Genomic DNA, 19482 nt, shown 5'->3' on the forward strand with positions numbered 1-19482 from the left:
ACAAACAATTTATCCTTATGACTTTTTCCAATAAAAAGAAAATTATTAAAGTTATAGCGTTTTCAAAATTTTGTTAATCCAACGAAAATCAAAATTTGAAGCCGAAAAACGTACGATATAAAAAAAAGTCAAAAGAAGAAAAACGCTTCTTTTTGAAATCCCAACAAGATTATTGTAAACAATTTTTGGATTTTTTTTCAAAAATCGAATATTCAAATTTTGATTGCACAAAAAATAATGGAAAATAAAAAATTCCATTTTGTGGACTAACTTTGCGAGGTAACCTATTATCGAGCGCTAAGCGCGAGATTCAACCATCGCGCGCCCTAGGCGCGCTCAAACTTAAGAGCGCAGCGAGCCGCGCGCATAGCGCGCGATGAGAATATGCCCACGAAGCGGGCAGATTTTTTACTAAAAATTCGTCTTCTTGGGTAGAATATTAATCCTGATTGTTTAAAGCATTCGCCCGTTTAAATTTCCATTGGTTGAAAATTCGATTTTTGAACAAATTTAATTTCCTTAATCGAAAATTTGACGATTACATTCTTGGCAAAAATAAGTATTTGGTGCAAAATTTAACTATTTTGTTGCAAATAAACTTTTCTGTTCGAAATTCATATTCATTTTTGTAAAATCAATTATTCTGTAGAAAGTTTGGCTTTTTAGCTGGAAAATTCAACAATTTGATTGAATCCCTAAGGACAGAAAATTCAACTATATGCTAGAAAATTCGTATTTTTTGTTAAAAAAATCTCTTTGTGGACAAAATTATTTTTGTTTGTTAAAAATTCATTTGGTATGAAATTAGTGTTCTTAATAAACAATTACACTAGTTGGGATAAGTTAAACCAATTTGTTCAAAATCCATTTTAATATTTGAAGACGAATCTCTTTGGCTCAAATTTGTGTTGTTATTTTGTTTCAAAATCCGGGTTTTCGACCGCAAATTGAGCTATTCTATTTTTTCTTTAAAATTCAACGCCTCTATTTCATACTCGTTTTTTTCTTTAGAAATGAATTATCCTATTTTTAAAAAGGCATTTACAACCTTTATAATTAAATTTTCATAAATGAATATATTCTTAGCAATAATGAATTCATATTGAAAAAGTTTAAGCAGATATATCTAGTTGTTATTTATTTTCATTCCACGTTGTAATCTCTGATGGATTCTATACTTTTACAGCCTTCAGCGAAATTCTCATAAAAAGAAAAATATTAATCCAGCGAACTGCGGTATGACAAGCGTTTAACTTCCGTCATATACATATCAAAGCACCTATGAATATACACGCACCGCACTTTCATCCAACCTTTCTACCCCTTGGCAGAACTCTCTTGGGTGAAAATGGTCGTTTTATGGAGGCAAACCTTTCAGCAGAATATGTTTTACTGCTAGAAGAAAAGAAAATTTGTATTCATCTCTGTTTCTTATTTTATCTGGCGCTAGAAGAATTGAAAAAGTTGTCAAAAATAAAAATTATAGACACAATGTAATCGTGATTTCATTTTTAAACTACCATGGACGTGCGGTCTATAAGACCGCACGGTCATATGTTCATACTAATTATGTCACCTATTCCTCAAATGGGTTTAATATTTTTAAACAAATTAAAACATAAATATGAAATTGTCAAGCTACCGTGGCCGTGCGGTCTCACAAACTTCCTATAAATATTCTGTGACTAAGGACAGCCTTGACCGCAAAGCCATTCTTAAAGAATAATTACTGATTTTATCAACTGTATTTTCCCCGATAATATGCTATTTGTTTGGAAGTGATTTTATGCAACAAATATTAATAATAACATGAACTTCCTGCATGTACAGAACTTAATTGATAGGTGAATTCAGACTAAAATAATATTCTATAAAATGTTGAAGGTTTTTAAAAAAAATGAAGCTAGTTGAAAAAAGCTAAAATAATCAATATATGCCAGATTTTTAATTTTAAACATGACCTAATAAAAAGTTAAGTAATATTTTGCTTTTGTTACAATATTTTTCAACATTAAAATTGCATGTAGCTATGTAATCGTAATAAATACAATTATAAATGTTAACACGTCACATCACCGGTATTAACCACCATAATGGAAATGAACTTGCACACGCGTTCACGTGATCCCAATGAACAAGCGCGCATGCGTTTTTACATATTTCGTTAGTTTAACTAAATAGTCTTATTGGCTCAACAAAAATTTGCTCATGACAACAAAATAATCAAGTTAGTCCTAAGATCACTATTTTTTCACCCATATTGAAAAATAAAAGTTTAAATAGCGCGGAATTTTTTTTCAGGTAAAGGTTAATAAATATTAAAGGATCGTTTGTGGCCTTGTAAAGAGTTGGAGGAAGAAAAAAGTTTATTTCTACAAATAATGATTATCGACGGACACATTTAGGTTTTATAGAAGAAGTTAGACTTTTAACTTTCTCTTATGGTAATCATGCAATCTGTTTTACCCACAGACCCCTAGAAGTTTGAAGTTGTCTACTCGCTGCGCTAGTGCTGCTTTGACTCAGCTGATAACAGACTGATACGTATGTCAGACCAAATATGTTTATTTGCATTTCGAGTGCAAACCTTAGTTTTTGCATAATGCTCGTAAGCGATTTTTGTTATTTTGCCTCACTTTGATAAATATAAACCTCATAACTAGCCCATTGACAACACTGCAAATTGCTTGCGGGTTTTGACGACAGCACGTTCAGTATTTCTCCAAAATTCTATTTATCGTGCCAATTTTTTAACACGATATCTCATTCCGTGTGGACGTAAGTTGGAAAGGCAAACTTCCACTGGTATTTTCTTTAAAAAAAAAATTTTCTCAAAATTTCCACCGGAACAAAGCAGAGACATGGACTTTATCACCTCCTCTTTCATTTCCCAAACTTTTAGAGCGATACCTCATTTCGTTTAGACGTAAGTTGGGAAAGAAAAATTGAAGGCCAGGTTTGGTCACGTGACCCTCTCGTCACATGGCCTTACGAACAAAATATTTTCTCAGTATAGTTCATGGGACGTCTTAGCTACATTGACTGGACTGACATAGGACGTGCTAGGAACATCCCAGGGACGTTCTTCGGATTTTCGTAGTTTTGGGCCCACTGGGATGGGTTAAATTCAGAATTTTTTTTAGACTATAATTTGAAAAGTTTTCTCCCCTATCCTAGGAATGCTTGAAATTGGGTTCGTTCGCCTTTTAACACCTGCTTATGTTGCATCAACATTTCTATCAGCACGAATTTCTGCATTCAAAGTTCACAACACTTGCATGTATCAAAGTTTGTTCAGGCAATCTAAATCCATTGACTAAGCGATTTTCTTAAGTTAAGTTTACATACTGAAGTTATATCCCCAACAAAATGATAATTTATGATAACCTCAGTACAGACTTGTGCTGAAAGATAGGAGGAATCCTTCTTTGCACTTCAGCGGAACTAGGAGCCAAAACAGTAACTTTCAAAGTTATATTGGTTAGATAGTGTGAAAGCCGTCTTATATAACTTGAATAAATCAAACTTTTACGACTTCTCAGTCCTCATACTGTCTCTTCTTCTCTGAGAACTTCTCCTTTGAGTCTTCAAAAATATTTACTTTTTCTTTCGAATTGAAGGAAATCCTTCATTTATACATTGTGCAGGGATTTGGGAGAACAAGCGTTTGGAATAAATGCTTGGGATTGTGGAAAAGTCTTTTTTCGACGCGTTATATTTTTTCTCAATCTCTAACTTGTTTAGGAATGTAGAAAACTTTCACATCACGAAATATAACGTAGCCCAAAATGCTCTAGAAATTAGGTAAATAGGATGATTTTTTTACAAAAATAGGGGATAATTAAAGGAATACATTCTTTTGAATAAAATTTATGTAAATAAAACACTGAATTAAATATTAAACACTATAAATTCCCAAGATTTTAGGTCAAAATATGTTGGATTTTTAACAAAATACTTGATTTATTAACTACGAGTACTTTAGGAGACAGTTGAATTTTCAACAAGAAAGTTCATTTTCGGCTAAGAAAGATCAATTTTCAATCAAGGATGATGACTTTTCTACTATAAAAGATGGACTTTTATTCCCAGAGGACGATTTTTAAGAAAACATTTAAATTTCCGAACAAGAAATGATTGTATTGGAATACTTGAATGTACAACCTTTACAGCCTTCAAAGATGTATCTTAAACAAAATGCTCAAATTTTCAAATAAAAAAGATTGAAATTCCACACCAAAAAGTTTAATTTTCAACCAAAAAAAGACGAATTTTTTAGAAGACAGCTAAATTTTTACCAAAAAAAGTTTATATTTATCCTCGAAAAACGACTTTTCTGCATTAAAAAATGAACTTTCTAACATAAGACCAATTTTAAACAAGTTGAAATAATAATAAAAAAAGACTTTTGCATTTTTAACCAAAGAGGAAGAACTTTTAATACAGAAGACAAAATTTCCTGGCAAGCAGACACAGTTACATTTTTCTTTAGAAAAAAATAATTCTTGAATAAAGAAACAAAATTGTTAAATTTTTCACTAAGAAAAAGTGACTTTTAATAAAAGAAGATGAATTTTCTATCATAAGAAATAAATCTTGAAGCCAAAAGTCTGAATTTTGAACACTAAATTACGTTCAAAAAATTTACTTTGTCAAAATAATTAAATTTTCAAAAAAGAAATATGCATTTTCAAGCAAATAGTCGAATGTCTAAACATTAAATATTAAAAAATAACAAAAAACAGTGAAATTTTCAACAAGCATAGTTTATTTTCAACAATAAAAAAAGTACCGTAAAGGATAAACTTTCTACTAAAAGACAAATTTTCCACCAGTTGAAATAAATAAAAAAAGGACTTTAAACAAAACTGTTGAACTATTAACGAAATAGTTGAATTTTCAATAATAAACAGTTTTAGATTAAAAATATTAATTAAAAAAAAAAAATTATACAGTTACATTTTTTCATTAGAAAAAAATAATTTTTAACAAAATAGTTAAATTCTTAACTTAGAAAAATGAATTTTTTACCATAAAAAATGAATTCTTAAGCCAAATCCATAAATTTTATTCAAAACAGCTGAGTTTACGTCCTGTTTAAAAATGAATTTGCAATCGGTCGAATTGTATAAGAAATTGATTTTTAACCCTTAAACGGCCAAAACGCCACTACCGGTACACTGCTTTTCAACGGCCAATAACTAAGACTATTCGACAATAGAAAAAATTGAGACACATATATTTTTATTGCTTAAGATCTCCTCTTTCCGACGGTGCCAATGAAATTCCTCAAAAAGTGATTTATTATCCCAAAATGCAGTTTAAACAAAAAAAAAACCTGATTTTTCGTGCCTATTTTTTTTGTGAACCATTTTCCAAAGCTTTTCGAGTCTGTAATTAACCTGGAATCTCACTAACCAATGGAATAAATGTCTAACCTTTGAGAATCCATGGTACAAAGATCGATTTTCCGTTTTAGTATTTTCAAAATGGCGTCTTAATGGCAAAATTTTTGTGAAAACATTCATGAATTTTTTTACAATAAACGATGCGCTTTTCGGAAAAATCATCAGAAATAAAAAGTTCTTGTAATCAGCCAAGGAATACGCCTGAATTTTTTGAAGCGTTTGGAGCAAAATTTTGGATATTGCATATGAACAATTTTTGCAAAATTCAAAATTTTGCTCAAAACGCTCCGGAAAAATTCAGGCGTATTCCTCGGCTGATTACAAGAACTTTTTATTCTTGATGATTTTTCCGAAAAGCACATCGTTTATTGTAAAAAAATTCATGAATGTTTTCACAAAAATTTTGCCATTAAGACGCCATTTTGAAAATACTAAAACGAAAAATTGATCTTTGAACCATCGATTATCAAAGTTTAGACATTTATTCCACCCGTTAGTGAGATTACAGGTTAATTACAGACTCGAAAAGCTTTGGAAAATGGTTCACAAAAAAAAATAGGCACGAAAAATCACGTTTTTTTTTGTTTAAACTGCATTTTGGGATAATAAGTAAATTTTTTGAGGAATTTCATTTGCACCGTCGGAAAGAGGAGATCTTAAGCAATAAAAATATATGTGTCTCAATTTTTTCTAGTGTCGAATAGTCTTAGTTATTGGCCGTTGAAAAGCAGTGTACCGGTAGTGGCGTTTTGGCCGTTTAAGGGTTTCAACTGAATATTTGAACCATCAACCATAAGATTAATTTTCAACAAATCATATTAATTTTCTGACCAAAAAGATGGGTTTTCAACAAGATGAGTGAATATTCAATCAAACAGTTGAATTTTTAGATAGATTTCATCTATTTTCAATTAAAAGTCTAAATTTTTAACCAGAAATGGAACCGTTATATTTTTCTTTAAAATAATTTCTAACAAAGCAAAACAAAAACGAATTTTCAACTAAAATCGACTTTTCTTCTTTTAAAGATGAATGTTTATTCCAAAAGGACGAATTTTTACAAAACGGTTAAACATAAGACGAAAAAAATACCTTAGAAAAATTATCAAATCTTCAACACCTAGAATTTATTAGAAGACATTTGATTTTTTCTAAACAAAAAATCATTCTTAACCAAGAAGAAGACGGTTGAACAGTGAAAATTGAATTTTCCACCATAATGCGAATTTTCTACGAAAAAGATTTTCATCTGAAAAATATGAATTTTCAAGTAAAATGACGAATCTTCAACCAGAAAACAATGTCGTTTTTGAAAAGTAGTGTTTTCAAACTTTTCAACCAAGTAGATCATTTTTTAACTAAAGAGATGAATTCTCAAAAAAACATGCAATAGATGTTATTTGAACCAAATAGTTCACGTTTTACACAAAAAATATTAATCTTTATTTGAACATATAAACATTACAAAAATTGAACAGTTAAATTTTAGTTTACAAAATTAATTCTAAAAAAAATAATGTTAAAAAAATGGTTAAATTTTTAACCAAAGATATGAATTTTCAAATAAATTGTAAATTAAAAAAAAATTTATTGTGAACAAAAGATTACAAAATTCATACGAAAATATTATTTTTGAACCACGAAGGTTAATTTTATTAAAATGAAATCGTTAAATTTTTATTTAAATTTTCTTTAATAAAAAACAGATTTTTAAAAAAGCAGTTTAAGTTTCAATTAGGCAGTTAAATTTTTTACTCAGAAAGATAACTTTTCAATAATATAGTAAGATTTTCAACACAATAATTACATTTAAGACAAAACAGTATTTCAATAAATAATTTCTGTTGCAAAATCATTTTTATTTTATTTGCTGAATTAAGCTAAGGCATTTTGAAAGATTTCAAGGAATTTCAATGTATCAAGATATAAGAAGAAGCTCAAGTTTTTACTAGAATAAGCAAACATTAATTGCATGTAGTAAGCTTTGGTTTCTAAAATTAATTAGTCAAATTAAAAAATTTAAAATATATCAGACTGTTTCAAAAACCTATATAATATTATTATACTTAAGTAACGAAATTTAAAAAAAATATCCCGCAACCTACGATAGAGCTGAACGAACTTTAAGTGAAAGGCATTTTATGAGATTATCTCGTTAAAAATGGTTCCCTCTTGTCTCACAAAGGTTTTTTGCTTTGAAATATAATAAGCATCTGAACCTTCCTCACGGAACAATTTTCAGTTTTTTAATTATAAGTTTTATAAATTACACACTTAACTAAGTTTGTCGATAAATTAAGCAATTTTTTATTAAAATTAGAACTTGTAAATAACTTAGAAAGTTATTATTAATTTTATTTCTTAAATTCGACGGTTTTCTGAATATTCTTCAACGTCCACCAATTTCAGAAAAAGTTACTTGGAATATTATATAAAATTTAAATGCAATTCGAATGAGCTCATCTAATTCTACCTTGATGAATAGTTTCCCTGGAAATACGATATTTCTCTGACTAGGATCAGAGTTTTGACAAATAATATGCACAGAATGCCTGAAAATAAACCAAGAATCCAACGACCAAATTTGGAAAACCAACATAAATGTTCCTATTGCAATTTGAAGAAAGATGAAAATTTTTGTAAAAAATTTTTTTTTTTTTTTGATAAATATAAAAAAAAAGGAAAGAAAAGTGAGAAAGCAACCAGGTAAATCCAATTCCTTCTCTTTTTTTTTGTTTTAATTATTTTCATTATTATCAAATTACAATAAAAAAAAAACGTTCGTAAAAAATAATCACCAACATTTTGGCACTTTAAAAGCACCCTCATTAAAAAAAAAATAAATTGAGCAGGCAGGAACAGCAACGAAAACATTATGCTCTCTCTCTCTCTCTCTCTCTCTCTCTCTAGTACCAGAGAGAGTATCGTGGTTTCGTTGCTGTTCATGTCTGCTTGTCTACTCAGTTTTTTTGGCCTTGATAAGGATGCTGTATAAGTGGCGAAAAATTGACAATTACTTTTTACAAATCTTTTTTATTATTATTTGATAATAATGAAAATAAAAAAAAATAAATAAATAAAAAATAGAACAAAGTGGATTTGTTTCATTTCATTTTTAGGTCTTTTTCTTTTGTCTTAATTTTATTTTCAGGAATTCTCCACATTAATTTGATTATTGGACGTTAAATAAGATTTCAAATCTAATTTAAATCAAAAAATGATCTAAATTACTACATAAAATCAGAAATTTGTAGAGAACGGAAAACCCAAATAGGCAATTTTTTAAAACTTTCTTATTATACTAGTTCCCCAGGATTTTGGCCAAAAACTATTTCCAGTGAAGTCTTTTTTACTTAATGAGACAATGAATATAGAAAATAAAATAAAACATTATTTTTCTATTAGTATATAAGATATTATAGGCCTGATATACTTTGGTAAGGAACTTATTGTTGATCAATTAGTAGGATCTTGATGGATCTTGATCAAATAGGCCCATCCATACGATAGACATGTCTCTGGAAAATCATGTTTTATGCTAAAAACAATTTTTTTCTTCTCCACTAAAAATCAACATGACAAATTTTTTCGAAAAGAGACTCATAAGTCAATATTTGTCACGCTTAGAGACTCAGATCTGAATCAATTGATGCACATAAATAAGTATAAACATAATTGAGAGATTATGGCAACATTTCCGGGGCAATGACAAGATTGATGATCCTATCTTTTCCCCCTGAGGTATTACACGCTTCATCGTGACTTTTGCAAGTATCAGTCGAATCCGATCGTTTTTATTCGTTTTCTCGTTTTTATAGACTGGAAATATCGGCAATGCACTTCCGTCTCGTCAATCCATCATCCGCAACTGAGCTCTTTTGACATATTTGTGGCATCTTCCTTCCAGTAAGGTTTCAAGATAACCAAGATCTTTTTCTATTTTTGCAAAAGCTTCCATCATCTCTTTTATGACAATAAAAAGAAAATATAAAAACAAAAATTTATTTCTTGTAAAGAGAACATTCGAAGACTGAGTCGTAACTTAAAGTCGTAAAGTGTGTCATAGCCAGTAATGATAATACTGAACTGTTCAGTCGTATTGTGTCGCCGTACGTTGTCAAAAGTTCTTGCTAATAATTGAATTGAAAACCTTAAAATACTTTCGATTTAGATTACACTTTTAGCTATACTTCTCTAATTCTGAAAAATAGAGGATTAAAGTTAGAGAGGCAAAACTTATAGAGTTAATTCGACCGTAATATATTAGAAGAACAGTTAGTTAGTCAATCTGGAAATATGAAGCTTGATCCTCTAGATGACCAAATTGTTCTATATTGTCAGAGAGCTATTACCTGAAGGTAAAGCTCACTAGCAGGATAGAATAGTTTTCTCTCTGGGAAGAGCAAGTCAAACATTTTCTTTTACCCTCCAGAGATAGTAAGTTTGTGCATCTATAATTATTCAACCCTCATATATACGCTCAGGTGCTCTATGTCCGAACTGATTTTTCATTTTTCTCCAATTATTTGAACTGGTTAGAGTGTTTAATCAGACCTGATAGATGGTCAGACAGTTATGCGACAATTTGTTTTATATTGTCAAAGAGCTTGTACCGGAATGTCAAACTCGCTAGCATGATAATCAAGTTTCCTCTCTGAAATGATCAAGTCGAACATATTCTTGCAACCCTCCAGAGATGGTCAGTTTGATCATCTAGAATTAGTCGACGCTCGAATGCACAAACTGATTGTAAAACAGTTTTAAAATTTGTAGAAGTTCATTCAGAGATTCTGAGGATTATTTATTATATTTCACTAAATGTATAACTTCTCAGAAAAAAATGAATAGTGGTAATAAATTCAAAGGAACTTTTAAAATACTAGAAAATTAGTACTTTTATGTTCAGTTCACATCTTATTTAATAAGCAAAACAAAAGCAGTGTTTGAAACATCGACTCTATCCATCACAATGCATGTTTACAATGACCTATCCAAATATCAACCACGATGATAAGAGAAACGCGTTCGTCCAAAACTGGTGTTTAAACAGACGTTTAATTTAAACTACAGGAGAGTTCAAGTGAAGTTGCAACATACCAAAGCCAGAGGATGGTTACAGTCGCATCAGAGTATATGCAGTACGTGCCAGCTAGCATGGAATCTGAATCTACTTCCAAAGTGACGGTGCAAGTCACGTGTTTGAATATTTCAGGGGGAATTAGAGGGTTGCATGGGTGGGTGATATTCTCCCCTATATAGTTTCATCCCTACACGCCACCTCCTTTTCTGTTAGTTTCTATCCTGCAACTTTGCTGGATACCCTAAGCACGTGTCTTGCTGCAACTCTACTTCCAAAATGATACGAACGTGTATAGGGAAACTCAATATGGAATTTAGTGGTACAGATACTCACGTCATCCACCTCCCAGCCTTGCTCTTCCCAGAAGTAACAGCTCACGAAAGCAGCTGCGACAACACCCAGAGGTCCAGCACCTCCTAATTCGATAGCTTCGCTACCAAATACTGCAAGCATTCCTCCTCCCAGCAGCATCAATACCCTCATGGGTACCATAAATGGCTGAAAAAGTAAAAAAAGAATTATTAATAATCTTGAAATAAATAGAGTAAAACTCGGGCATAGCACGCCTGGAGATAGTAATTCCAAAAATTGACGCCACGCTGCGACTATGGGTGTGAGGAGCTGCAGGGTTTGTGTGGGGCTCGTTCAGGCGTGACAAAACAAAGCTTGTTTTCGGTTGGTAGACTATCTGCCATTCCATTAGATGAATTCAGGTTCATGGTCAGCCTCAAAACTGCGGCTATCTCCTACTCAGGCTGTGGTCACTAATATAGGCAACCGTGAAGACACATACTTTGATCTTGTTTTGCGGGCTCGTTAGATGACTCTGAAGGACTTTCCCCGCTACACGTCGCTCAGGGACCGAAGTTTGATCTATCTCTCTTACTCCTTCGTTGTTTTCCGAACGTCAGCACATGTGAAACCGAACCCATTAAGAAATGTTTGAGAGCTGATATCTAATTTGTTGTCATCATTTTCGACCTGATAATTATCGTTGCAGTACACAACTGAAAACTAAAAGAGGCATCAGTACCTTCTGTATTATTACCATAAAAACAGAGTAATAGTTTGAGAAAGGAACCTGCCGATACGAAAATTGATGTCGAAAATGATAAAAAATTTGTAAAGAATACTGCTTTCAAACATACTTCCATCATCTTTCGTTTTTCCTTAGAGCATATTTTTATGAAAAAAGCAATAGAATAAATAAGCAGAAATATTTAAATAATTATTCCGGTAATTATTTATGTATTTTTATTTGTTTTTCTATTGTTTGTTTTTTAAATTTATTAAGTTTTTTAATTACATTATCTACAAATCATCTGGATATAACCTCAAGCATCTATTATCTTATCTAAAAAATGTGCGGGCTTGTTTGATGGCACCACCGTCGATTATAGGTCTGCACTTCTAAAGCATTAAGTGACCACAGCCTGCTCCGACTTTCACTGTAGTAGCTCGATCACGGGGTACCCACTCCCATAGGCAAAGTGGCGAGAGGATAATAATAATTGCTACGTTCCCTAGGCGGCGCTGGTGTGAGTTCAAAATTCGAAATAAACTTTAGCAGACGATATAAATTCCATCGGCTGCTTAATTTCACTGTATGTAGATGCAAGAATTATTATTATTCTTTGCGTTATGAACTTGGATTCACAATGAATTTTCACCAACAACACAAACAGATTAATTTTCTACCTAAAAAAAATAATTTTTAAACAAATTATAGTATTTTAAACCGGAAAGTTTAACTTTCAACTGAAAAAGGTAGACTGTTAAACATAAAGATTAATTTTCTACAAAGACTTTTTTTAACCAAATTCAAGAATTGTCAAGCAACAAGTGGAATTTTTAAAAAAGAAAGAAATTTTTTCAATTTAAAAGAAAATAGTGCAAATTTAAAACCTAATTGTTAAATTTTTAACTAAGAAAATAAATTTTGAAATAATTTTCTACCGAAAAACGAGTTTTTAACCAAATTTAAGAATTCTCAAACAAAAACTTGAATTTTTAAGAAAGAAAGAAAGAAAGCTCTTATATTTAAGAAAGTATTTTAAATTTGAATCCTAGTTGTTAAATTTTTAAAGAAGAAGACTTTTGTTTTCAACCAAAAAACGTATTTTTTCCAAAATAGTTCAAATTTTTTCAAATATTTAATTTTACGTTAAAAAAGAAGCATTTTCGACGAAAAATGAAATAGGTATATTTTGAATTTCCAAAATAATTTTTCAACCACAGAAGGAAGTTTTCAAGAAAACCGTTCAATTTTAAACCAGCGAATAATTTTCAACTAAAATTTGGAATCGTCAACGAAAAAATACATTTTAAAGGAAACAGTTTAAATTTAAAATGTAGTTTTTAAAATGTTCACCAAGAAGATTAATTTTTTAACGAGGAAAACATTTTACAACTGAATTCAGGAATTCTCCAACAAAAATTTGAATTTTCAATTAAAAAAGATTATATTCTAACAAAACGATTATTTTACTACCAAAAAAGACGAATTTTTAATGGATTTCAAGAATTCTTAATCTAAAAGTTAAATTTCTAAGAAATAAAGAAATAGTAAAATATCTAGATACATTTTTAACCGAGAAGGTGAATTTTGAAACAAAAAGATCAATTTTTTACCGAAAGAAACGAGCTTTTACCGAGAGAAATCATTTATTAACCAAATTCAAGAATTCTTGACCAAAAAGTGGAATTTTTAAGAAAAAAAACTTTCTAATTTTTAGGGAAGTAGTTTAATTTCAAAACTTAGCTGTTACATTTTTATTCAAAAATTTGAATTTTTAGACATAAACATTCATTTTTTACCAAAAAAAGCGAATTTTCAACAAATTTGAAGAATTTTCAGCCAAAAAGTTGAAGTTTCAATTTTAAAAAAAATTCGGTTTTTAGCGAAAAGCATAGCTTATTAACAAAAATAGGAATATATAATTAAATTGAAAAATGTTAAAGCAAAAAGTTGAATTTTTAAGAAAGAAGGAAAAGTATTTTTTTTCTAAATTTCAAGAAAGTATTTCAATTTTAAAACTTAGCTGCTAAATTTTTATTTAATTAGATGAATTTTTAAACCTAAAAATTAATATTTAAACAAACGAACTTTTAACACAGTTGAAGAAATCTCAAATAAAAGGTTTAATTTTCAACTAAAAATATGAAGTTTTAAACAAAAAGAATCATTTACTAGAAAAAGACGAATTTTCAATCAAATTTAAAAATCATCAAACAAGAAGATGAATTTTCAACTAAAAAAGATGAGTTTTTAAACAAAAAGATTAATTTACTACCAAAAAGACGAATTTGAAAAAAATGTACAAATTCTAACCAAAAAGATGAATTTTCAACTTAAAAGGAAGAATTATAAAAAAAGAATGTTTTAATAAAATTTCAGAGTTCCCATCCAAAAAGTTTATTTTTAAGTCAGCAAGATGAATTTTTACAGAAAAAGATTAATTTACCACCAAAAAAGAAGAAATTTTAATAAAATTGAGGAATTCTCAACAAAAAATGTAATTGTTCAACTAAAAATATAAATATTTAATCAAAAAGCTTAATTTTTTACCAAAAACAATCACCAACAAGTTTACTATAAATACATGCTTTTAGAAAAAAATCTCCAACGAAATTTAATAATACTGCTGATTTTATTTTTATTCTATAACGATATTTGCTATAAAAAAAAATTTTGTTGATGCAAACATTAGTTAGTCTCGTATAAACCACCCCACCCATGTAAACCTATCAAATCTCGAGTTTTATGAGAACAAATTATGATCGAATGGTACTCTTGATGTAGAATCTCGAGTCGTGAAATCCGATGGATTTATTACCTTTTTTCGTATAAATTATATGCAAATGTTTTTCAACCTGAATGCATGTATCACAGCAATCGCATCATCACACGCGTTTAACCATACCATTTATGATTTGCGGATCATAAATTTTATGCTTTCCAAAATAATTTTTTTGCATGCTTCTTTGTTTGTTTTTGTTTCATTACAGAAAGCTTAGTAATGGTAAATATATCTAGAAAACTGAATTCGTTTAATTGAGAACTCCTTAATTAAAAAAGAGTCAACTACAATCTTCTAAACTTTTTAAAAATAATTTCTAAAATATTAATTACACTTTTTTAGCAGTTTTTAATATTGGGAAATTTAATTTTTTAGGGTTTGCATCAAAAATAAAAAATATTTCCTGATTCAAGAAGAATAATTTATTTCTTATTTCTCCTCTGAGGAAAAAATTATGCTGTGGAAGTAAAGTGCTAAATAATTGACCCCTATAATATTATGAATACAACAAAATTGGAGACACCCGAAATTGAACAGTGTTTTCGAAAATCTATCCGTTTTTATCCATTTTTAACATTTTTCATCATCATTCCAAAAATGTAATAATTTTCTGTCACGTTTTGTATCTCATTTGTTTTTCAGTTAGTCACTAAGTTTCAATTATCGAAAAAAATGTCTTTGATAATATAGTTGAATTTTCAAAAAAAAAACAATTAAATTTCCAGTTAATACTTGAATTTTTAACCTGCAAAGACGAATCTTCAACCAAGAAAATAAATATTAGTAGAAGATGAATTTTCATCAGAATACATGAATTTGTAACGAAATAGTTGGATGTTAAACTAAAAATATAATAAGTTTTTAACTGAAACTGAGATCGCTAAATTTTCATTTTGAAAAATAAATTTAATAAGAAAGAAAAGTTTGAACCCGTTTAATTCAACTAAAAAGAGGACAATTTTTAACAAAATATATCATTTACTACCAAATAGTTAAATTTTCAACATATGAAGGCAAAACTTTCAACCAACCCTTTTCCAGATTTTTTAAGCAAAAATATTTTTAGATTAATCTGAAAAGATATAAAATAAAAAGGCATATTTTTTAAATAGCGAATATGAAAAGAAATCTTTAGAAATTATTTAAAAAAATGTTTGATTCGTATTTTAAAAATTAAACTAAATGAAATAGTGATACATTAAAAAAGGTTAAAAGTTAAAGAATCTAAGATGAAAATCCTTTCAGAGGAATACAAAAAATATCCTTAAATAAAATTTAAAAATTCCGTAAGCGTAACCCCTTTTTCAGCTTTTTAAAAATAAATATTCATAACATTATTCATTTAAAAATATCTGAAGAAAAGTAATTTTTTCCAAAGAGAATAAAAAAGAAATCTTCAAAAACTCCACAAGTTAAAAAATAAAATTTTTTTACCAAGAAGTAAAGAAGGAAATGATATAAAATTTTTGAAAAATGGATCAAATACTATAGAAGATTTGGATTCGGTTTCAGCGGGTCAAATTACAAAAAGATACACTGCTCTGGTCCGCCGGGATGGCCGTTTTCTTTTTTTTTCGAATTTGGTGGGAAATCACCGTTTTACGGGTGTTTTTTGAGTCTGGGTTTAAATCACGAACCAATCTAACATTTCTGAGTTCGGATTCGGATTCTACGTGTCAAATTACATAAGGTACACTGCTCTGGTCCACCGGGCAGGCCACTTTCTTTTTTTTTAGAATTTGGTGCAAAACCGCCTTTTCATGGCTGTTTTTTGGGGTTAGAGTTGAAACACGAGCCAATCTGATATTTCGGACTTCGGAATCGGATTCAGCGGCTCAAAACACATAAACATACACTGCTCAGGTCTGACAGTCAGGCCACTTCCTTTTTTTCATATTTGGCGGAAGACCACTAAATAATTTGTTTTAAATACTGAATTATGCTAATAATTTATGTAGCATACGTTTTAATTTCAAATTTCTCTCCACCACGAGTTGAATATATTTTACAGAAATATAAATTTATAAATGGAAAACACACTGACAAAAATAGATCGAGAAACTTTACCAAACTCAATTAGGTAAACTCGAGACATATGGACACTTTGGTAAAGTTTCATTTCTAGTTTGGAAAAACACAATTTGGTAATACCTGATTCACGAAAAAGAAAGTGTGACAACTTAATACAAATGTCTACCGAACTGTACTTAAATTAATACTGTACTTAGAAGTTGACATTTTAATAGACATAATTGTAAAATATAAAAAATGTTAGATAAATGATAATGAAAAGTGGGGTAAAACGCGGTCGAGGACTCGGTAGAAAATATAAGAGGATCTACAGGAAAGTCACAAGGGAATCACTAAAGCTCCAGAAATTTAACTACCAGTTTGGTAAACCGTAATTTTCTGTGAATAAAAAAGTACTCATACGCAATCAACAGAATACAACCTATATATACATATTAGTCAGTCACAGCCAATCAGAATACGATTTCGTGCACATACATATACGCAATTTAGCTTAAACATTTAATTGATGAGCGGGTTTTTAAATTTATGAGAAGTAAATGGAAACATTGGATAATTTTGTATTAAAAATTTTTTAACATTAAAATCTTAAATTATTTAGTTTTTAATATTTTAAATGTTTGCATCGTCTACTTTTTTAAATATTTCTAATGTAAAATATTAAAGCCATTAAAATTGAGCATTAAAAACCTAAACATTAAGTTTAATTGGTTAACAAATTATTTAAACAAATAAACAACTTTCAAATCTGAAAGTTAAACTTGAAAATTAGTTTTTTGGTTGACGATTCATGACTTTAATTTATAATTCTTTTTGTCTGTTTGTTAAAATATGAGCTATTTGATAGAAAACTTGTTTTTTATTAACATTAAAGGAATTTTTAGCCAAAAATTTAACTAGTTTGTTGAGAATTTGTTTCTGTTTTGGTTGAAAATTATTTTTTTTTATACTGAAAATGTAACTATTATTCCAGTTGAATATTATATAATTTTATATAAAAATGTATCTTTTTGCTTGAACACTCATTTTTTGATTAGAAATTTAATCATTCCATTTTTCGTTAAAATTTATATTTTTTAGTTAAATTAAAATTCAAATTTTTTAGTAAAAATGAATCTTCGTGGTAGAAAATTCATTTCTCTGTCAAAAATTTAATCATTCTAGTTACAGATTAAACTTTTTAGTTGAAACTTCATCTTTTTGGTTTAAAAGTAATGTATTCCAGTTAAAGATTTACAATTTTAGTAGGAAACTCATCATTTAAAAAAATTATTTTTTTTAAACTTATTTTTTTGTCTATGAAAAGTTAGTTTCTTTAGAAAATTATTCTTTTAAACTGAAAATGTAACTTATTTTAATTGAATATTACATAATTTTATTTTAAAAGTCATATATTTGGTTAAACATTAATTTTTTAACTTAAAATTTAATTATTTATGTTTTTGTTAAAATTCTATCCTTTTTTAGTGAAAAGTAATTCTTTTTTGTTGAAAATTCAACTTCTTCAGTTAAAGATTCAATGTTTCAATTGAACAATTATCTTTTTGGTTTAAAATGCAACTATTGCAGTTGGAGATTCATCATTGTCGTTAAAAATTCATAAGTTAGGTTGAAAATTGAACTATTTTTCTAAAAATCCGTTTTTTGTTTGTTGAATATTATTTTTCTAATAAAAGTTTTAACTTTTCTATGTTTTGTTAGAAATTAATATTTGTAAGTTAAAAATTACATTTTTTTTTCTTCAAAATTCATTTAATTTGCCATTTTTTGCTCTGTTGCGTTAAAGATTGCTTAGAAAGGACGTCGTGAATTAAAATAATTGTTTGCGTTTAGCAGAAAATAGGAATATGTTACTTTTAGTTGAACAGAACATTGAAAAACTTGACCGGAAAAAACCGGGAATTTGATATCGTCAGCTGAATTGCCACCCTGATATGGATCTAACAGGTAAAAAGATTATTTATAGTAAAACGAAAAATTATTCATTGTCTCGCCGTGGAACACTACAGTTGCGAATTGAAAAAAAGAGCGTGAAAAGGTTGGATAGTGTCTTGCTTTTCTAAAATCGATTCCGCACCAAAGGAAATGGACTGCATTCTTTCAGGAATAGATCGGTTTTGAGTCGCGAATAAGGAGCTTGAAGAATGTACACATACATAGGTGGATAGGTAAACAAGTTTCTTCTTCGCATTTCGTCGACTATGAATCGTAAGGGGCTTCTTCCCCATTTTCCTTTTCTTCTCCTACTTTCCTTACTCTTTCTTATTTCCTGCTTTTCCTTCGGCTTGCTCATGGCCACCGAAACGTCCCAAGTATCGCTCCAGAGAAGGTATTCTACAGCTCTTCAGTTCCAAGGATATCACCTATGCTTTTTCTTTTCTCTTCGTTTTCTTTCCTCTTCTCCTTCGCCATTCCTTTCCCTTCCATTCGCATATCCACATGCACGTTAAGTAAATACAATTCTGTTGTCGAGTATGAGATTGTAAATACGATTCTTTTTCCTAGAATGTGATCTTCGTGTATTCTCCAAAACGATACATATGTATGTGTATTTTCTAGTTTAAAAGTGGAAGCTGCTAGCTCCCGGATTATCGATTTTTCATCGAGAATGGCTTCTCGCAAAAGGCAGTTTCGTTCACGTAATGTGAAATTCATATGCTTCAGGCCTGCACTGAACCATAGCCAGATTAAAATAAAAAAATTGTAAAGCATGCTGTTATTAAAATGTATACGAAGAAAATAATTCTCCCTGAAAAAGTATCTCACAATAATAATATCGGAATGATAATAATTTGAATAAGAATAAGTGTGGGGCGTAAATATTAAAATGACTTTCTCATAATCACCCAAACCGAATTAACCTTTTCCAATTAGAATGCATAATATTGCGCAATATACTCGACTTAGTACTCGCGCACTGCGGCCCGTTTGACGCGAGAGTCGCAACCGTCTCTCGTCTTACCACCTGAGTGACTCAGCGATTATAATATAAAGCAACGCTTAAAATGTACATTTAACTCGTTTACTACTATATAATTTATTATTATTGTTCAATTATTATTGTAAGCTCCTTTTTCAGGGTTACTTTTTTCAACTATTTTTTTTAAGAAAGAAGAGGATATTATATACTCAAAAGAAAGAAAACAAAGGAAATTTAAACCTA

The 19482-nt window shown here is 29.4% G+C and overlaps 1 protein-coding gene across 4 annotated transcripts in view; it reads right to left on the reverse strand.

Annotated features, from left to right (window-relative positions):
* Positions 1-19482, reverse strand: part of LOC117168279 (sodium/hydrogen exchanger 9B2) — a 234645-nt gene that overhangs the window by 17265 nt on the left and 197898 nt on the right. For all 4 annotated transcript variants that reach the window (XM_033353796.1, XM_033353794.1, XM_033353795.1 and 1 more), the window contains one exon: positions 10822-10986. In XM_033353796.1, coding sequence (XP_033209687.1) covers positions 10822-10986 — 165 coding nt within the window. The remainder of the gene's footprint in view (positions 1-10821; positions 10987-19482) is intronic.

Source organism: Belonocnema kinseyi, chromosome 2, assembly GCF_010883055.1.
Source record: "Belonocnema kinseyi isolate 2016_QV_RU_SX_M_011 chromosome 2, B_treatae_v1, whole genome shotgun sequence".
Lineage (NCBI taxonomy): Eukaryota > Metazoa > Arthropoda > Insecta > Hymenoptera > Cynipidae > Belonocnema > Belonocnema kinseyi.